The sequence below is a fragment of the Pelobates fuscus genome, chromosome 8 (genome assembly GCF_036172605.1).
Source record: "Pelobates fuscus isolate aPelFus1 chromosome 8, aPelFus1.pri, whole genome shotgun sequence".
Taxonomy (NCBI): Eukaryota; Metazoa; Chordata; class Amphibia; order Anura; family Pelobatidae; genus Pelobates; species Pelobates fuscus.
In genome coordinates, this window is record NC_086324.1 from 150,402,806 (window position 1) to 150,423,305 (window position 20,500).

The 20,500-nt window shown below is 43.3% G+C and overlaps 1 protein-coding gene across 1 annotated transcript in view; it reads right to left on the reverse strand.

Moving 5' to 3' along the window:
* Nucleotides 1-20,500, reverse strand: part of MAD1L1 (mitotic arrest deficient 1 like 1) — a 784,552-nt gene that overhangs the window by 452,408 nt on the left and 311,644 nt on the right. Inside the window, exon 13 of the mRNA XM_063430429.1 lies at nt 10,349-10,405. Within this exon, the coding sequence (XP_063286499.1) occupies nt 10,349-10,405 (57 nt within the window). The remainder of the gene's footprint in view (nt 1-10,348; nt 10,406-20,500) is intronic.

Sequence of the window (20,500 nt, forward strand, 5' to 3'; positions counted from 1 at the left end):
TCCTGGTATGTTAAACAATGTCTCATCACTCCTAGGGTTTTGGCTAGTCAACACTGTATAAAGTCGCCACTCTTCTTCCTTTGGTACGGATAAAGTCATAATACCTGAAGGTCCATTAAACTTTAAAGATGTTGTTCCATTTGGTAGGAACGTAATCTGCGCTTGTAATTTGGATAGCATATCACGTCCCAGCAATTGGACTGGACATTCAGGCATATAAAGGAATTGGTGTTTTACTACGTGGCCTCCCAATGTACAGAGTCGACTTTTAAGAACCGGTTTTTCAGCACTTCTTCCAGTTGCTCCTATCACAGTAATAGTCCTTCCAGATGGAGGAGCAACTAGATTAGTCACCACTGAATGTTCGGCACCAGTGTCGATCATGAACGCACTCCTTTTTCCCCCTATTGATACATCGACCATAGGCTCCGCTCGACCAAGGGGGATGGAGCCCGGTCGGTATCAATAGTCCTCCATGACCGTGTCAGCCAATCCTACAAAGTCCCTACCTTCTCTATCGCGAGACCTTTGCGCTGCTGGAATATACCTGTCTTCCCTAACACTTCCTCTATTCCCATTACTCCCTCTATAACCATTACTCCCTCCGGGGCCTCCTCTACCTCTCGCTCTGCCTCTAAAATTTCCATAACCTGTCCTAGGTCTGTCTTTCTCAGACTGTTCTCTTCGCGGACACTCATTTCTCCAATGCCCTTCTTCCCTACAGTAAGCGCACTGATTTCTACTTAGAGGTTCCTCATTCCATCTACTATCGCCTCTATCTGGGCCCCGTCTATCTACGCCTGCGATCGCTACCGCTAGCATATCAGCCTTTTTACGCATCTTACGCTCTTCCTCTTTCTTATTTTCTGTATCCCTGTTCATGTAAACCTTATTTGCTACCTCCATTAGTTGGGTGATGGACATACCTGCAAACCCTTCTAACTTTTGTAGCTTGCGCTTAATATCTCCGTAAGCTTGGCTGACAAAGGCGGAGTTAACCATTCGGGAATTGTCTGCGTCTTCCGGATTAAAGGGGGTGTACAAGCGGTACGCCTCCAATAATCGGTCATAAAAGACACTGGGCGCTTCATCGCTTTTCTGAATCACCTCAACTGTCTTCGACATGTTAATGGCTTTCTTTCCTCCGGCTTTCATGCCAGCAATTATAGCGTCTCTATAGGCTCTGAGTTGAACCATATCAGCACCATTTACGTTCCAATCGGGATCAGTGTTGGGATAATGTGTTGCGGCCCATGCTGCTGGATTAGCTTGGTTCAAAGCACGGGCTCTATCTTCTAATGCTTTAATGGCTGCTTGATTTATTCTTGTCCTTTCCTCATTGTTAAATAAAGTCATTAGTAACTGCTGGCAATCAGCCCATGTCGGATTATGCGTCTGTACTATTGAGGTGAACAGATCAGTCATGGCTTGTGGTTTCTCAGTATACGAGGAATTATGGGTCTTCCAGTTTAAAAGGTCGGTAGTGGTAAATGGGACATATACGAAGACTGGGTCAGCGTGTGCCATTTGTCCTGCGGCATCGATATAAGCTGACCCGGGATTTAAGCGAAGAGGCATCTGATAGTGCTTTAATTGTTGGGCACCAGTCAACTGTCGGGTTTGGATGGGGCTACGTAGGGAAGCGTCAGTCATGGTTTCCGGTCGGGGAGAGATAGGGTATGGGGATGTGGGAGGTTGGTTTTGGGAAAAAGTCGTAAATAGAACACTTCGAGCCGAGCTAGATGAAGCTTGACCGGAAGTCTGAAGTGGCGCCAAATCAGGATATTCGTTTCTAATGGGGGTGGGTTCTGGTTCCGGAAGGGGAGATTTAGTACGAGGGGGGGTGGATCCTGTACTAGAGGAGGAAGCGGAAGTGGATGAGGGTAATGAGGGGAGGGGTGCAGGGCTTCCTGCGTTTGCGTCACTTCTTCTTAACGGAAAGTAAGGGGGCGGCAAAGGGATCTCGGACTCAGGGGGCGTGTCCAAAATGGGCCTAACACCGGTCCTAGTGGACGAACAAGTCCTAGCTACCATGAGGCGACACTGCTCCTCGTGGCATGTCTGGAGCCATTTTGGCGAGTCATTTACGGCCTGTCTCCAACAATCAATATAAGGAAACTGGCCGTAAAGTTCTGGCCTACCTGATACAGCCACGTGTAAGCGCTGTACCAGAGTTAGATCCAAACTGCCACGTGGCGGCCATGCCGCAACCAAAGTAGGCCACTCCCTAGTGCACAAAGTAACTAAACGCACAGAAGACATCTTAACCCCAAAATCACAGGTTTTGAATCCCTTTTTAAAATTCTTAACCATACATTCTAAGGGATCCGGAATCGTTGACTGCGACGCACCCATTTTTAACAATGGAACGTCGTCGACAACGAATACTATACACGCGTACTTATTCAACAGTCACACCCGTTTCCTCTGGCAACAGCACCACGTGGTACGGTTACCAAGTGAAACGTACACAATAACACAATAAACACTCAGGGAATTCCCGTACACACACAGCTGCTACACCAGTCACTATATAATCAATATTATGCCCTTTGGCGTAACTATACAGTCACCCACGCTATAATTCTCTATATACGAATTACCCGTCTATAACACACCCCAGTAACATCGTCTTTTACAAATAGCGGTTACAGTACGGTTAGCATAGGTCAAAGCACAAGTTAAGGTCACAATACAATTATTAGTGGTTATGGTGTTAAACATGCAATGGACGACAATGATTAGTACTTATTATACAATGTCAGTAAATATACAGGGTTATGGTACCGTGCACTATAATACAGCAACACACTATTAACACTCTCGCTAGACGGCTGAGCTCGCGCTATCTAACAAGATATACACTTTACTAAAACAATCGTTAACACATTTACAATTCCCAACTAAACTATTGGCCAGTACCTTGAATGGACTACCTAAAAACAATCTACATACGTTTTGGTTAGCCACACTGCCCAATCACCACATATATAGCGAGCTAGAGGACCGAATTTACACAGACGCCTCTTAGTCGCACTATACAACGAGCTAGAGGACCGAATTTACACAGACGCCTCTTAGTCGTACTATCAAAAGTCTAGTGGGTTCCAAATTTACACGCCTTCCCACTTAGCCCAGATAGGATGAGAACTAGCGAACCGAATTTACACAGACGCCGCTTAGTCTCCCGGTCCCTCCGACCTAGCGAACAAAATATACACCCTAGAACGCTAGTCTAGACAAGACACCGGTGTCCGGCTAGGGCTTATTTTACACCAGAGCGCCCTGCCTGACTAACAGAATCAAACGGTCTGACTAAAGAGCGTTCGATCGAGCGGTGCGCCTTCGCTCCTTCCCTCCGACAGAGGGGGCAGATACAGATTCAAAAACCCCTTTGGGCCTACCGCACAATCGGTATACCCCTAGCGGGTCCTGCCGTCTAAAACAGCAGTTGTCTTACCTCCTCGTTCCTGAACCTGAGTTCACACTCATCGACGGGGACACCCCAGCACTTCTTACGTAGAGGCCGATGATCTCCTGGACAACAGACCAGTGGCGCCGAGACGAAAGGAGGTCCACGCAGAAGTTCAGGGGTGCAGCCGTAGAGAACGTGGGCAAAGATAGACCGTCTCACGCCTCTGCCTCTCAGCTACCGTTGAACGATGAGCTTCCCGGCCAATGCACCAAATGATACCGGAGAAACTGACGGAAGCCAAGCACAGAGAGATGGACACAGGTTTCTTCAGGAAGGAAGAGATTCTTTATTGGATCACCGATCGGGACTCAGAGGGACTAATGTCACCAAAATACAGCAAATTCTGAGCCCCGGACAATAGTGCAGGCTCCTTATATAGGCATATAACTCCTCCCATATTAAGCTCCACCCGCACATTCCCTTGACCAATCAACACAAATAAGAATTAACTTCCTGTTTGACCGCATGGCTTGTCCAGCACAATGGAGGAGGGGGAATACTATATCCTGTATTCTTGCACATGCTCCGTACACTACTGATCGTATCTTGCCTCGTGCAACCAACTGATCGATACGTCAGCATATGCACGTACACATGCCACGTGGTAATCTCGGCCTACTAAATTTATTTTTACCGAGATTCCACCACAGTGCTCCTACTATTTTATAGAAAGGTAGAGCGACTGGGATATGTATGCCTTAGTGTGGATCTGAGACTTTGACTCGTGTCAGTCAAGCAGTGCAGTACGCTTTTTATGCACACTGTATTTTCACCAGCTGTGCAGTGCAAAACAATGTGCAAGAAAAACAAATAATGTATGAAAATACAGTAAAATATATACACATAAACTGTATTGATGAGAACAGTAGAGTAATACCTGTAAGCTCAGTAATGATCATTGTGAACCAGGTGGCAATATGAAGCCATACTACGGTGGTGATATTTGAAAATTATAAAGTGGTAGCAAGATTAGCAAAGGATACCGAAAATCACGATATAAACATCAGACACTGCATACATTGGCAGCCATTTATGTGAAGGCTACTATAATATCCTTGTCACTAAGGAAGAATGCTGAAGCAGTGAAATTCGTGCCGAGTACTATTTAGAGATGACAGTGAAGAATATTACCAGGGAAGTGACTACATTTGTAGTGATACTAGTGCACACTTCGGTGAATGGGACACTGCGCAACATTCTGTTAACGCTAGCATACAGTGAATCATGAATGGTATTAGCGAACAATGTGGTGATTAGAATTACAGAGCAGTCAAACAACTGGTAAACAGCATGCCAATGATTATGGAAAATTTAGAGTAAATGCACTGGGTTTTTTATATCTTACTGTCAGTCATAAAATGCATTCATTTATATAATGTCTGTCTACTCGTATGCCAAGATCGTTTCTATATAAAGCAGACAGGTCTGATGTGCATAATTTCTAGCACAGATACAGCTACCCCTGTGGGTGTGCCTGCGACTGATCTTATTACCCAGCAACTCGCCTGCAAAAAGTGTCATTAATACACTGGCATTATGGCCGAACCCCCCCAGGACTCAGTGGACCGTGTGATTGAGCCTGACAGGTGTTTATTTAATTTCACTTGCAGCTATACATGGATGTAGTCTCCAGTGTGGCAGCTGAAAAGCAATCTCCAAACTTGTCACAGAGCACGGGGGCAAGGAAACCATCTCATCACATCTCTGACCACAGCAAGAGAACCAACTTAAAAGCGATGCAGATGCGGACAATGTCCAGCACTACGGAAATTCAGTAAACAGGACAATCATTCCAAAAAAAAAAAATCTGAACTGAGCTTTCCGTCGATATCTTACAAGAGAACTGCTGGTGTTTCAAAACGTAGCTGAAGTCAATAGTAGATTATAGAATGGTTTGGTGGGATCAGTTATACTCCTGAAACAGTAGAGCACACACCGCTCTATAAACACTGAAGGTGTAATGGTAATTGGGAAGAAATAAATAAGTAACAACAACAAGCAGATAGGACACTAACACCTCTTAAGAAAAACCTGTTATGAAGAGCAGGGGTTCCCAACCCAGTCCTCAAGTAGCCCCTAACAGTCCAGGATTTAGGGATTACCAAGTTGTGTCTAAGGTGTTTTTAGAAAGAAAAAAAACAACAACAAAAAAAAAAACACTTAAGACAACAGGGTAATCCCTAAATCCTGGACTGGTAGGGGGGGGGAGGGTACTTGGTGACTGGATTGGGAACCCCTGATGTAGAGGAAAGAAACCAGTCTTATTTAGCCCAAGTGTTATGTCATGAAAGATACCCAAAAACACACCTGAGACAATTCCTCATACTCTTTGGTCTTAGTTAGTCTAGTTAGATGTAGTTGGACAGACGGGGAGTCAGGGGTCTTCCATAAGAAAGCAATATTCAGTTTTGCTGCTATCAATATGTGCAGTTTGATTCTTTTTGTAGTCCCCTTAACAAAAAGTAGGGGAATGTTGATAAATGCATTTCCAGTGCAGAGGGGCAATTATAGCCTGTGAGACCGAAAGGGGTCGTAATGTCACATATATTGGAGCTGTTCACACTTTAATCATTTTTGGGGCACAGGTGCTACAGCGCTTTTAAAGTGACACAGTTTGTTCCATCAAACCTATTTATCTCTAAATATGCCTTTAAAATACGTCCCAAGTCTCTTTAGGAGGGACAGTTCCTATTTTGGGGCCAGATCTCTCCGAACCTCTTTTTTTATCCAAATGTCTCTCTTATCAGGAAGCTCCATATTGTTGGTGTGTCTGAGTGTATAACAGAGCTCCACAGCAATAATACTCCCAGTAATGTGTCTTTAAACTACAATAAATGTGTTTATAAATCAGTCTGTGTAAACAAGATACATTGTTCTTGTTATAAATTACAATTTATTTGCATAAATTGTTATTAGTAAGTCACCTAAAATTTCCCCAAACGGCCCCCGTCCCTGTCCTCCCCACTCACACCCCTAAAATTAAAAAGTCCCTGTTTACGCACTGGAAACGTTGGGAGGTATGCAACTAAAAATAAATGAATATGTATATTCGGGGGGTATCTGCTTTGCAAACATAACATGCATTGTGTAGGAGATAGATAGACCGACTGATCATAGAGAGACCGGTAGATTTATTGTGACAATGTTTCTATGAGTGCATAATCTAAGAGCTGTAAATACACAAACTATTAAACTAATATACACTGTGTGTGTGCAGATTGAGGAATACTGGCAAATATATGAGCTGAATGTAGATTAATCCCATAACATACCCCCATCCCCTGCAGGAAAATGCACCCTCACTTTGTAACAACTGTAAAGTTATGGCATTCCTTAAATCAGAAACACAGCTTACTGAAATACACTCACTCTCTTAACTCCACACCCATTTATTTTTAACATTCTGCAGCCCATGGTCCCATTACAATTAAAGGGACACTATAGTCACCAGAACAATTACAGCTTAATGTAGTTGTTCTGATGAGTATAATCATTACCTTTAGGCATTTTTATGTAAACACAGTATTTTCAGAGAAAAGGCAGTGTTTACATTGCCCCTAGGAACACCTTCAAGTGTCCACTCCTTAGATGGTCACTGGAGGGGCTTCCTGGCTCAGGGCTGTACAGTAAGCAGCCCTGCCACTCAGCGTCCCCACGCTCTGCATGGAGACGCTGAATTTTCCTCATAGAGATACATTGATTTCGCCCTGCCCCGTGCCGATTTTACCCAATCCAATGCTTTCCCTATGGCCATTTTGATGATGTCACAAAGGGAGCGGAGTCAGCGGACCCGTGCAGCGCTGGAAATAAGCTGAGTTTTAAACTTTTATAGGGGAGCTAGTATGCATGTCCGTGAGGACTTTATTTCTTGTTTTGTTGCTATTATGAACCATGAATCAAATATCTCTAACAATACCCATGCACCTTTAGTATTGTTTCTGTGCACGATATTTCTCGATTAAATTGGATATGAAAAGAAAAACAAAAAAAACACACAACTCAATATTTCATGGAAATGTGCGCGGTTTGTAAAGGAAAACGTATGAAACCTGGCTAAAGACGCAGTTTATAAAGAAGTATCGAGCAAAGAATATGATGATTACTTCTCCCTTTAATTTGAGCACCATTAAATTGGATAATAGTAACAACTCCTGGATGTTGGGCTAAGGTAACATCCCCAGAACGTACGTGAAAACCAGAGTAATCTGAATGTGCCTTTCCTGGTTAAATACTTTGTTATTAATATTATTTAATAATCAGAACATGGGAAGAAACAACAAATGTTAATGGAACATAAATGTGTGCAATACATTCCTATGCTTCATGTATAAAGATGGGGAGTTGGGTGGGTTGTTTCCCTTGACATTTAACAATTCTGCCAAATACTAATAGCAATTTTTGAAGTCAAACTGAACGCAAAATTGGAAGGAGAGAGGCGTAAACCATATATCTAAAAAGGGTTGCACAAGTCATTATCATGACACTGACAAAAGATAAGTCATTTCCTAATCTGAAAGGCTAATTGTCGAACGCAATTCGTATGCCAGCTAGATTGGGTTATAAAGACAGATTTTTTTATTTTTTTTTTCCGTTTTCCCCGTTGTGACAAATTAAAGCTATATTTCAGGAAAATGAATCCTGACTTCCTCCCTGGGGCCCAGGAACCATTAACGAACATGCATTTCCTGGAGGAAAACTGTGGACCTAAAGCTAAATGAGAGACAATGAAAACATGACAGCCCGAACAATCTATAACAGTCTGGATCTCAATCTCTTCCCCCGCATTGTTAGAAAGCTCCAGGGGCAGGCCTTGATCAAGCCGCAGTGAATTCCAGCGAGCCAGCTGCACTTTTGTTAATTTGCCAAAAAAGAAATAACCAATGTTACTGTATGCATCTCAGATAATATTTTTTTTTTAAACTAGTTAACTCTGCACGGGAGATACTCTGCGGTTTTATATTACCAGCAAGCTTTTAAAATCTGACTCAAAGACGCCAACAAAAAAAAGAAAATTAAGTCAATTATATGATAAGAGGGATTGCTATTGAGAATGATAAATGTATTTTTTTTGAGAATACATGCACTATTTTTTGTTTAAGAAAGAAGTATAGGTAGATTACCACAATAGAAGTCATTCAAAGAGCACATTGCTATATATATTACAGTAGACTAGATTCTCGTCTAGATAGGTTGCAGGCTTTTCTACTCTGTGTAATACAAGTATGCTTGTGGTTAGTGCTAATGGTTAGTGCTAAGCTTGACTGCTAAACAAATGAGCTTATATCAGATAAATGAGAGTCCCAACATGTGAGTGTGTGAGGCTTATGTGCTAGTCCTCCGACCTGCCTGTGTCTCATGGTTGAGGGCCAGTGTGTCGCTGGTGTGGCGGTTTCAGCCAATTCCCTGCTTGCATGGGAGTGTAATGGCCGGAGAAAGCACCTGACTGGGATCCGCTTTGGTCGTCGTCGTGTGGGGCGGTTCGGTCTCTTGGGCATGAGCTCTCAGGGGCGCGGTGGGTGGTCGGTGGGGTTCCGCTTTGAGTCTCCGCAGTCTCTTGTGTGCATTCCCCGCCCGGGGAGTGCTGACCTTCCTGAGGGTTGCAGAGCTGCAAAGGGGTAGGCCCTGCTGGGGGGTAGGACGACTCACCGCTGGTCTAGGTCTGTGGTTTAAAGGTTTGTGTCGGGTCGTCCGCCTCCTCCTTCCTGCCCTCCGAGCTTCACCAGAGCCCCGGTCGGGAGCCGCAGGTCTCAGCACGTCCTCTCTTTGGGTCGCTGCTGGTGGGGTCTCCTCGTTGGTGCTCCCCTGGTGATAGATTTTTGCCCAAAAGGCGGCGAATAGGCGATCCAGCCTTTCTTCAAGGGGCGGCAGTGGGTTACACGTGGTAACTTCCATGGTATTCAGTGCTGTGCCAGTAGTGTGAGACAGGCACTGTTGTCGTTTTGCGCTTTGTCACAGGCTTCGGTTACCGGGATATCCCTCACCGGCAAGGGGGGGGGAGAGAGTGAACCGGGGAGACCTCCAGGTTAGTGGGCTGCAGTCAGCGTAGGTATCGGCTGCCTCCCCTGCTGTAGCTGAGTAGGCCTCTTGTAGGCCCCAGGTCTATCCCCGGGTAGGAGCCTCTGATTTCGGTCGGGGTGCTTGGCGTATGTCTCCGCAGTCTTGTGCTTCCTTCTCCAGATCGCTTAGCTGTCGACTTGGGAGGATTGTGCCCAGATTTTGGCTGGATTTGTGCGATTTGGTACAGAGCTCTTTGAGTGTGCGACCGCTCAGTATGGCTGCTAGGCACCGCCCCCCGATAAATTTATTTTTGTTACTATTAATATTTCTAAGTTTGTTTTTAAATTTAACAAGGGTTCTCAAATCAGACAACATGCTTAAAGAGTGAAGCAGGGTCCAAGGGCTGTGGAGGCCCTAGGACAGGGACAATATTGGTGGTGAAGAGTAAGGCAGGGCCAAGGGAAGTGAGAGACAAGACAAGGGGTGTGTGCGGTGATGGGAAAAGCCAAGGGTGGTGGGTTAGGCAAGGCCAGAGGGAGTTATAGGCAAAACAAGGGCCATAGGGCAACAAAGGAGCTGTGACTAGAGGTGATTCAAGACAGGGGAAAATGACCTAAGGTAATTGAGATGGGAAATGATACGTGCACAGCGGCTGGTTTGGTAATACAAATATATACACTGATTAGGGTGAGAAAGGTAATACGATAAATAGAAAAGTAGTTTAAGTTTAAGGTAAGATAAGTTTATGTACAGGAGGAGGAGGATGTGACTGGCTGTACAATAAAAGGTTAGGTGGCCCCACTGCTTACTATCAGTTACCTACCAAGGTTTAAAACGTCATCATTTAAAACATCAAGCTTCATTGTAAAAACTCACCATTTCAGCCCTCTGTTTCTGATTCCCACTTTCTTGCAAGGCCTGGGATAACTGTGCCTGGAACACACAAAAATAAAAAAAAATAAACAACTAGGTTATATCAACAAGACCATCAATGCCTCGACACTCAATGAAAACAACATTTTGATATTAAATTCAACACAAAAGCTTGTGAACAAAGCAAATTTGAATGCAGTTTTAAATAAATGTTTTCAAACCATAAGAAACCCTTTAATTACCCTTATAAGTTAAGGGGAAAAATGGACCAAGTCCAGCTTATTCGTTATAAAGTGTCAGGTTCTGTCTCACCAGTGCGCTGCAGAGTTGGGTCTAATAAGACTAGAAGAGGTGTGAGTATTTTTACAGGTATGCATGCCGAGTCCTATTCTTAAAGATCTCTATGAGAAGTCAAAACTAAAGTGCCCTGTTAGACCTTTTGGTGCCTGGACCCCATGACCAGAAAAAAAAAAAAATATATATATATATATATATATACGTATAATAGTAAGCGTGACAGTAGAAGGAGTGGTCAGTTGGTAGTGTTGTGCCGATACCAGGATATGGGTCAGCCTGTATAAAGAGGGTCTACTAAGGAAAAGGGGTGTAATAGTTGAGTTAAATTAAGGGAACGGTGGGTGGGGTCACTCGAACGAAAAAAACTGCGCAGGTAAGTGGGGGAGATTGCGTTTTACAGCAGAAACTCCTCCCACAAATTCAGGACCATGGCCTTCTACTTGTGGTCGGAAGTTAATAGTAAGCGTTACAGTAGGAGTAGTAGTAAGTTGGTAGTGTTGTGCCGATACTAACATACGGGCAGGACATTCCGTACCTCCACTTCCATGGCTGAGATCAAGACTCAGCCAATCCAATACTCCCCCCTATGAAGGCATTGTAAGGTTAGTGTGCATATGCACAAAATGCAATATCTAAGACCACCTGATAGAAATAAGCAGAGTTTTGTTCGGCTATTTTGTATAGATCAGGCGCCTGCAGTTTCACTGCTCAGCCTGCAGTCTCACTGCCATTTAAGAGTTAAATCAATGTTGTTTCTGTTCATGCAGTCCTAGCCACAACTCCCCCCCCTGGCTGTGACTGACACAGCCTGCATTAAAAGAAAAAATGATTAAAGTGTCAGTTTACTGACACTATAGTGCCCTAAGGGTGCCTCCACCCTCAGGGTCCCCCTCCTGTGGCGCTGAAGGGGTTAAAGCCCATTCAGCAGCTTACCTTAATCCAGCGCCAGGGCTCCCTCGGCGCTGGTGACCTCTCCTCCACCGTCAGCTCCCAAATGGAGCGGAATGCGCATGTGCGGCAAGTGCCGCACGCGCATTCAAACAGTCCATAGCTATGGACGTTCTGCACGCTGGATGCAAATTTCATTGAGCTGAAGTGGTCTGGGTGACTATAGTGTAATAATAATAATAATATTTAATCAGAAGTTTTTATCTCGCATAGAGGAGGCTCCTGCAAGGTTTAGCAGGTTATGTATAGTAAATTCTAAATTAAACAGATTGTGCAGTAAAGGAAATGTAAACACTAGATCTCACTTTAGGAAGGCTGTGTAAATCACATGCAGGAAGGTGTAACTAGGGCTGCATACACAAAGTGATTTGACTCTTAAATGGTTGAGAACTGAGCAGTGAGACTGAAGGGACGTGTTCTATACACCAAAACTGCTTCATTAAGCTAAAGTTGTGTTGATGACTATACTGTCCCTAAAGAATTGTTTAATATTCTCAGTGCATTATTTGCACATTTTCAATATAAACTTTATAACGCTGTTCTCTACTTCCATCACCATCTCTTATTTCACTTCTCTTGAGGGGTAAACAATATCTGGGATTTCAAGTAAGTAAATACCAAAATGTTTGTCACAGTGGTATGCTCTATACATCTCGAGTTAAAAATAAACCACATCACTACAATTCCCAGAAAAAAATATTTACATATACATCAAGATGCATGATGATATTTCGAGGATATCAGAAAGCATTTTAATTTTGGAAGAGCTGACAAATAAGATATGAATCTGAGCAAATTAATTATCATTATCACGCATTTAACAGACAATTCATCGTTTATGAAGAACTGGTAATACAGGAAAATCTCTCGTACTAACAAGGATTTCAAATGGCACATTAAAAAATCAAAAAAAAAAATCACAAAATGTAAAGATTGTGGAACAATTACCATCTCTCGGAAATCCACACAAATATATTCAGAGTCTTGCTTTGTTTGAATGTTAATTTCTGGCACTTGACAATAGGAGCTAATAGAGCGTTGTCATCAGTTTCAGATGCATTTTTTTTTTTTTGCCATTCCCTATTTAACAAAACATACCGCAGAAAATGAAACTCCAAAATTACCTCCAGAACGTGCACCAACACACTCATACACAGAAATAAAGAAGACCGTTTATTTCTCTGGGGCCGGACTGGGGATACAAAGCAGCCCTGGAAAAAAAATTATGCCAGGCTCAGAAGTCATTGTGCCATGTAATATGTAAGGCTATGTCTTGCCACCCCAGATGATTGAGTAATATATATACCGTATTTTTCGCTCCATAAGACGCACTTTTTTTCCCCTCAAAAGTGAGGGGAAATGTCTGTGCGTCTTATGGAGCGAATATGAAGCTTTACTTACCTGTCTTGCAGCGTTGGCCGGCAGCACAGGGCGCACCACGGTAGTGGAACTTGAATTTCATGTTCCGGTTTCCGGCGGGACTGAAAGGAAGTGTGCACAAGCTGAGTGCGCACTTCCTTTCAGTCCCGCCGGAAACCGGAACATGAAATTCAAGTTCCACTACCGCGGTGCGCCCTGTGCTGCCGGCCAACGCTGCAAGACAGGTAAGTAATTATGGGACATGGGGAGGGGGACAGTATGGGAGAGAAGAATATGGGGAGGGGGGGGGGATGAAGTCTATGGGGAGGGGGGGGATGAAGTCTATGGGGAGGGGGGGGATGAAGTCTATGGGGAGGGGGGGATGAAGTCTATGGGGAGGGGGGGATGAAGTCTAATGGGAGGGGGTGGATGAAGTCTATGGGGGGGATGAAGTCTATGGGTAGGGGGTGGATGAAGACTATGGGGAGGGGGGAGATGAAGTCTATGGGGAGGGGGGGAGATGAAGTCTATGGGGAGGGGGGGAGATGAAGTCTATGAGGAGGGGGGGAGATGAAGTCTATGAGGAGGGGGGGAGATGAAGTCTATGAGGAGGGGGGGAGATGAAGTCTATGAGGAGGGGGGGAGATGAAGTCTATGAGGAGGGGGGGAGATGAAGTCTATGAGGAGGGGGGGAGATGAAGTCTATGAGGAGGGGGGGAGATGAAGTCTATGAGGAGGGGGGAGATGAAGTCTATGAGGAGGGGGGGAGATGAAGTCTATGAGGAGGGGGGGAGATGAAGTCTATGAGGAGGGGGGGAGATGAAGTCTATGAGGAGGGGGGGAGATGAAGTCTATGGGGAGGGGGGGAGAATAAGTCTATGGGGAGGGGGGGAGATGAAGTCTATGGGGAGGGGGGAGATGAAGTCTATGGGGAGGGGGTGGATGAAGTCTATGGGGAGGGGGTGGATGAAGTCTATGGGGAGGGGGTGGATGAAGACTATGGGGAGGGGGTGAGTGAAGACTATGGGAAGGGGGTGAGTGAAGACTATGGGAGAGAGGAGAAAAAAAATATTCTGTACAAACTGTCCCATAGTAAGAAACACTATGGGACAGTTTGTTCAGAATATTTTTTTTCTGGGTTTCTTCCTCTAAAAACTAGGTGCGTCTTATGGTGAGGTGCGTCTTATGGAGCGAAAAATACGGTATATTGCTTTTTCTAATATCGAATTTTGGTCCTTTCAGAATAAAATGTTTAATTATACAGTAAGCATACTCACATGCAGACACAGACAAGCTCACTGACACACACAAGCTCACTGATACACAGCCTCATAGACAAAATCTCACTGATATACATAAGCTCACTGACATAAAAACACAAGCTCACTCAGTAGCAGGCACACACACACATGCAAGCAAGCTCACTCACTAGCAGGAACACACACACACACACACGCTTAATGTAGTGGTTCTGGGGTCTATAGCCTGTCCCTGCAGGCTTTTCAATGTAAACACTGATTTTTCAGAGAAATGGCAGTGTTTACATTGCTTCCTAGTGACACCTCTAGTGACAGACACGCAGACGGTCAGTGCAGATTGGCGGAGATCATCAAGCTTGATGATCTCAGCCATAGAGACAGGGCCAGTCAAGGGAAGACTGGCACAACGTGGGGGTGGGGGGGGGAAGGTGAGTAAAAACACTATTTTTAAACACACACACCATGACAGACACACACACCATGACACAGACACACACACACCATGACAGACACAAACACACACACACACACACACACACACACCATGACAGACACAAACACACACACACACACCATGACACAGACACAAACACACACACCATGACACAGACACAAACACACACATCATGACACAGACACAAACACACACACACACACACACACCATGACACAGACACAAACACACACACACACACCATGACACAGACACAAACACACACACACACACCATGACACAGACACAAACACACACACACCATGACACACACACACATACACTTACACTGACACACATAATTGCTACCTGTGTGCAGACAGCAGTCTGTGCTTGGCGGCCAAAGGGGGAGCTCTGACGGCGGCCGCAGGGGGAGCTCTGATGGAGGCCGCAGGGGGAGCTGACTGTTCTGTCTCTGCTCCCCAGCGTGTAGCTTAATGAGACCAGGGCCGGAATATGACATCTCATTAAGTAGCGCGCAAGGGCGGGGGAGCAGAGACAGAACAGCCAGCTCACCCTGCGGCCGCCAAGCACAGACAGCTGTCTGCTCGGCCCCAGGTGCCGACGGCCCACCGGGAAATTTCCCAGTATTCCGGTGGGCCAGTCCAGCCCTGCTGTTATGTCAAAAACAAAAGAAAATTTGTTTAAAAAAAAAAAAAAAGGGTGTGATTAACCCCTTAAGGACACAGCTTCAAAAGCTTGTCTTACTCTTAAGGACACAAGCCATTTTTGCATTTTTTGCGGTTACCCCAAAAATGTAGGGGGGGGGGACACAACACATTTTTTCACAGTTTTGGCAATAATAGCATGTGCATAATATGTCCAGCTTATGAAAAGTAATTCAAAATAAATTCATTTATGTGTCTTGATTTATAGAGTACATAATATGTGTAGGATTTCAGCTTATTTTGAAAGTTACAGGACACAAAATACAAGGACTAAAATAAAATTTAAATGTGAAACAATTTTAGAAGTTGGTATGTTTGTCTTGTAGGTTAGTAGCCATCACAGAAATGTATATATTTATATAAGGTAGCCTGAAGTGGACAGATGCAGACAAAAGGAGGAGCTCCTCTGTGAAGGCTGGTGGGATTGACCAAAAGTTGACTAATGACGACTGTGGGATTCAGTCTTTATTTAGGTCTTGTCGGATCTGCCATAGACCTCCATGTTTAACTCTCACGCATGTGCAAGGTTACAGATCTGACATGGCTTCTGGCAGCTGAAGCTCATGGAGCCTAAGATGACATTCATCATGAAGATGGCGCGACCATGAGGGACAGCCTGAGTTAAGTGAAAATCACTCCCTTGCAAACCGCAGCTATGGACCCTTACTGAACAAGTCTGCTTCAAGGGTCTTTTGCGAAATATGCGAAGACCTCTAAAATTGACAGACTCGCTTTAAAGATTTAGCATCTGACAACACAATCCAGTTTAGCCCTGGCAAGACCAGGGCACACATAGAATTGAATGATTAATATAAACATTGTTCCTGTTTCGCCTCCTCTCTCTCGCTCGGTCTATGATGACTGACAATTGTAAACGCTGTTTTTTGTTTGTTTTTTTTAAATAACGAGCAAGGTTGGAAGTTCTCAGTTCTAGGATAGAGGTTCGATTTCTACTTTAAATTTTATTTGTCAGACCTCACACACATATTTGTTAAATCCAGTTGATAAGAAAACTTAAAGGATCACTATAGGGTCAGGAACACAAACATGTATTCCTGACCCTATAGTGCTAAACCCACCATTTTTGGTGGCTTGCCCCCCCTTAGCACCCCTATGAAAGTTTAAAACTCACCTTAATGCCAGCGCTGCGTGGGTATGCCGTGCTGGCTCCGCCCCCTTTGTGAGATCAAAATTGCCTATTTTTTGCCAATCCTAAAATGGCTGATTTTTTTGCCACTGGCTAAAATCGGCACGGGGCAGGGCCAAATGTCGTTTTGGCCAATCAGGACCTCCTAATAGAGATGCATTAAATCAATGCATCTCTATAAGGAAAATTCAGCATCTCCATGCAGAGCGTGGGGACGCTGAACGGCAGGGCGGCCTACTGTGCAGGACTGAGCCAGGAAGTCCGTCCAGTGGCCATCTAAGGAGTGGACACTTGGAGGTGTCCCTAGGGGCAATGCAAACACTGCCTTTTCTCTGAAAATGCCTGAAGAGAGCTATTATACTCACCAGAAAAAACTACATTAAGCTGTAGTTGTTCTAGTGACCATAAGCCTGGGAACTGATGGTAGCCCTTTTTATTGTATAAATACGAAGCAACCTTAATATATTTTGTTTTTAAATTAAATGACATCCATCAAACGATACTGCCCAAAAACCTCCAAAGTGAAAAAGTAGTCCATCCATAGATCTAAGATTCAGACTTAAGATTTTTACATATTTCTGGGCGGCTTCGACCCTTTGAAAGCAAGCAGTAGCCAGTGCAGCAACTTGGCACTTGAAGCTTAATTGATTGTCATCAAACAGAAAATGCACGCAGGCTTAGGAAGCAAATCTACCATTACATGCTTTGCAAACTTAAAAAGGAAACGTTTTAATCTGCAATGATGGTTTATTGAGAGAAATACACTAGTTCTAAAGCGAATCTTCTGGCTTTTTTTTTTTTTTTCCCTTTCTTTCCACAATAAAAATAAATGTAAAAAAAAAATGTAATTGTCTGGGAGCCATTTTAATGTGGATGCAAATTGCAATTAGTAAGCAATCAGATGAAAGCAGGGTCTGCCATGCCAGACTAACAATATACACGAGGATGTGTGTCTGAGGATACAATCCTATGTGTTACAAAAGATCATTAACATGCAGAGATACATTATCGTGCTAATAGAGCAGTCTAAAAATAGCTAATCAATGTTGATTGACCTGAAAATCAAAAAGGAAAAAAAAAAAACATAAATGGCACAAATATATATGGTTTATTTAAGTGATACAGTGACATTTCTCAACTAAAAGCTTAACTTTTCTTTATTTTTTATTTTTATTAAAGCCCCACAGATATTAGACATACCGTAGCTGTTATAGGGTTCTGTTTGTTTGACACTGTATCCTAGAGTGTCACTTCTCTAATATTTGCACAACTCAATAATGGGTCGATGGTGGTGTAATATCCACTTAAAGCAATCTATTTAGAAGAAGAGTGATTGCACTGTGACTGCACTATCCTAATACATTACGAATAACACATAAAAAGCACATAGAACATCATCGAATGATGATGTTACATTCACCTGGAAGGACTGCAGAGGTAGGTGCTTTTTATACTTACCTCTGCTGCAAAATCCATCCCTGTAAACCATTCAGAAATATACTGAGGAATGGCACGTTTCAGAAAAGTCCTTGTTGACCTCAAATTGGCATTCAGTTCACAGTGTCTTCTCCTGCCTACTGGATGTGGAGTACAGATGCTGGTCCTCACTGGTCCTGTGATTGCTGGTGCTGGGCACATCCCTGAACATTAGCACGCTATTTGTAGCTCTCGGATTACAAGCTCCAGTTTAAAGCCTTATTTTGCAAGTTTTACAAATGACCAGAAATACTTCAGAGATGGCACTCCGACACCATAACCACTTTAACAAATCGAATTTCTTATGGTGCCTAGAGCCCTATTGCAACCCTATAAGAGTTGTTTTTGTACAGGAGCCAGGGGGTCTACCTTTCGGCACACCCTGCATGAAGCACTATAACTGATACAGTTCAATATAACGGCTATGTTAAGTAAGTCTTTGAGCATCATCCCGCTGTTTTCTGTCACACCATTTTGTTGCAGTATTACAAAAAAAGTGGATCTCCTGTCGCCCAATGCCTCTGCAATCGCACCGATCATTTGGAAATGTACCTCCATATTAAATGCAAATCAGTTCAACATTAGAGCTGCATATAAAGGCCAACCCATTCCCTGTGCCTTCCTATGGGGCAATCAGGGGCTCCTGCTTTCCCGCTCTGCCAAACCGACCTATCCATCCATCTCTTTTTCTGAAATTATTTTCAATCCTATTTCTGCTTGCACACAGGTTACTTCACCTTGTTTCTTCATTTGACATTCACTGCTTTATCAGTGATAACTTCAACAACCCATTTATACATGATATCAATTTGTAAGCCTTGAGATTCCTCTTAATTACTTTCTCCTTTGGTCTCACTAAGTGGTCACATTCTCTAACCCATACGTATAGCCATTAATACCTACAGGATTATTCACTAAAGGGAGAATTTAAAGTGAACTTAAAACTTAAGTGCATACTAGATTACTGGACAAACTATCCTAGTCAGTTATGTTTCCAATTTGGCTATTTTTGCCTTAAATTTGAAATTCACTTTGAAATTAATGTGACTTCTACCTTTAGTGAAGGACCATAGAAGACATTGTGACCTCTGCTCCAGTTTCTCCAACGGTCCTTTTCCTCTGCATTCTCAATGTTCCCCCTTAACCCCTTAAGGACACATGACATGTGTGACATGTCATGATTCCCTTTTATTCCAGAAGTTTGATCCTTAAGGGGTTAAGCACGGTAATAAACCAAATCCACTTCAACCTAGAAGAAGACTTTCCATCACCCTGAAAGAACTTGCCCTTTGTGGGAGTCACAATCATGGCACATAAAATAAAGCCATTGCCTCCAAAAATAGTCCCATACAAGCAGGTGTTATTTGAAGACATCTAACAGACAGTAAAGTGGTACAAGACCTAGCCTGCACATTCCACCTAACATAGAAAGAGGGTTCTTTTAAACATACTATATTAGGGATTTTGTGTATGGCAAGAAGCTATGACATTAATAAAGTAGAGGATCTAAGACATAATACGTTTTAATAATGGATATTTTCAGAGACGGGTTAAAAGGCAGTAAAAAATGTAGAGTATTAATTTAACCATAAAGAGCACATTATGATAATACGTTCTAGAATAAGTCATGGCTATTTGACCAAATTCTCATTAAGCAGTCTACAAATCAGGTTCCAGAGGAATACTTGCATATATGGTTTATTATATAAAAAGAAGTCAAGTCCTTGTTAATTAGAAAATTTCCAAATCTCAAGCAACATAATAGCCCTGAAATACTGTCTCGGACAGCCCTGGTTAGTTCTGGGGCATTAAGAATGTGTAATCTTGTTTGGTGGCGTAGATGATCAAAGAAGATCGCTGTTTTCAAAGGGCTTCCTTCACTTATTTTAAAAGAAAAATGGGGAAAAATATGTATGCTTTAAAGAGAATATATAATAGAAATTGAGGATTAAAGCACTGATTTTCATTTATAATAGATGACTCTGTCATTACTCACAGGGACACATCTAAAATTCAGATCTGGGAAAGATGAAGCCGTCATCATCACACTGAATTCCCAATTAGCGTTTCTAATTAGGGTTTGGGATTCTAAAAACCTACACGGCCTGCAAGTTTACAAACGGATTAGTAACTGGCATTTAACCCGAAGGGGGTTGATAACGACATGTTATTCAGGAGATAGCTGGTGAAGGAGGCACGTGAAATTTGCACACAGCGAAGCACAATAAAGATCTGAAAAACCCTGATGTCGTGTTAAAAAGAGAGAAACGTTTATCAACTGTGCACTAATGACTGCATGAAGATTTATTAGGATGCACAGCGCTCTTATATTCTCATTAACTCGGTGCTCGTCATCTGCCACTTTTCACTGTGAAAGTCCCTTCGTAGGCTTCCCAAATAAGATTCTAATTTCTCAATCTCTTAAGCACATTTCTGCATCAAGTTGTCCAGCCATAACCTATAAACAAGTCCAAGACTGGAAGCTCTCTTACTCTCTGGTGACCAGGG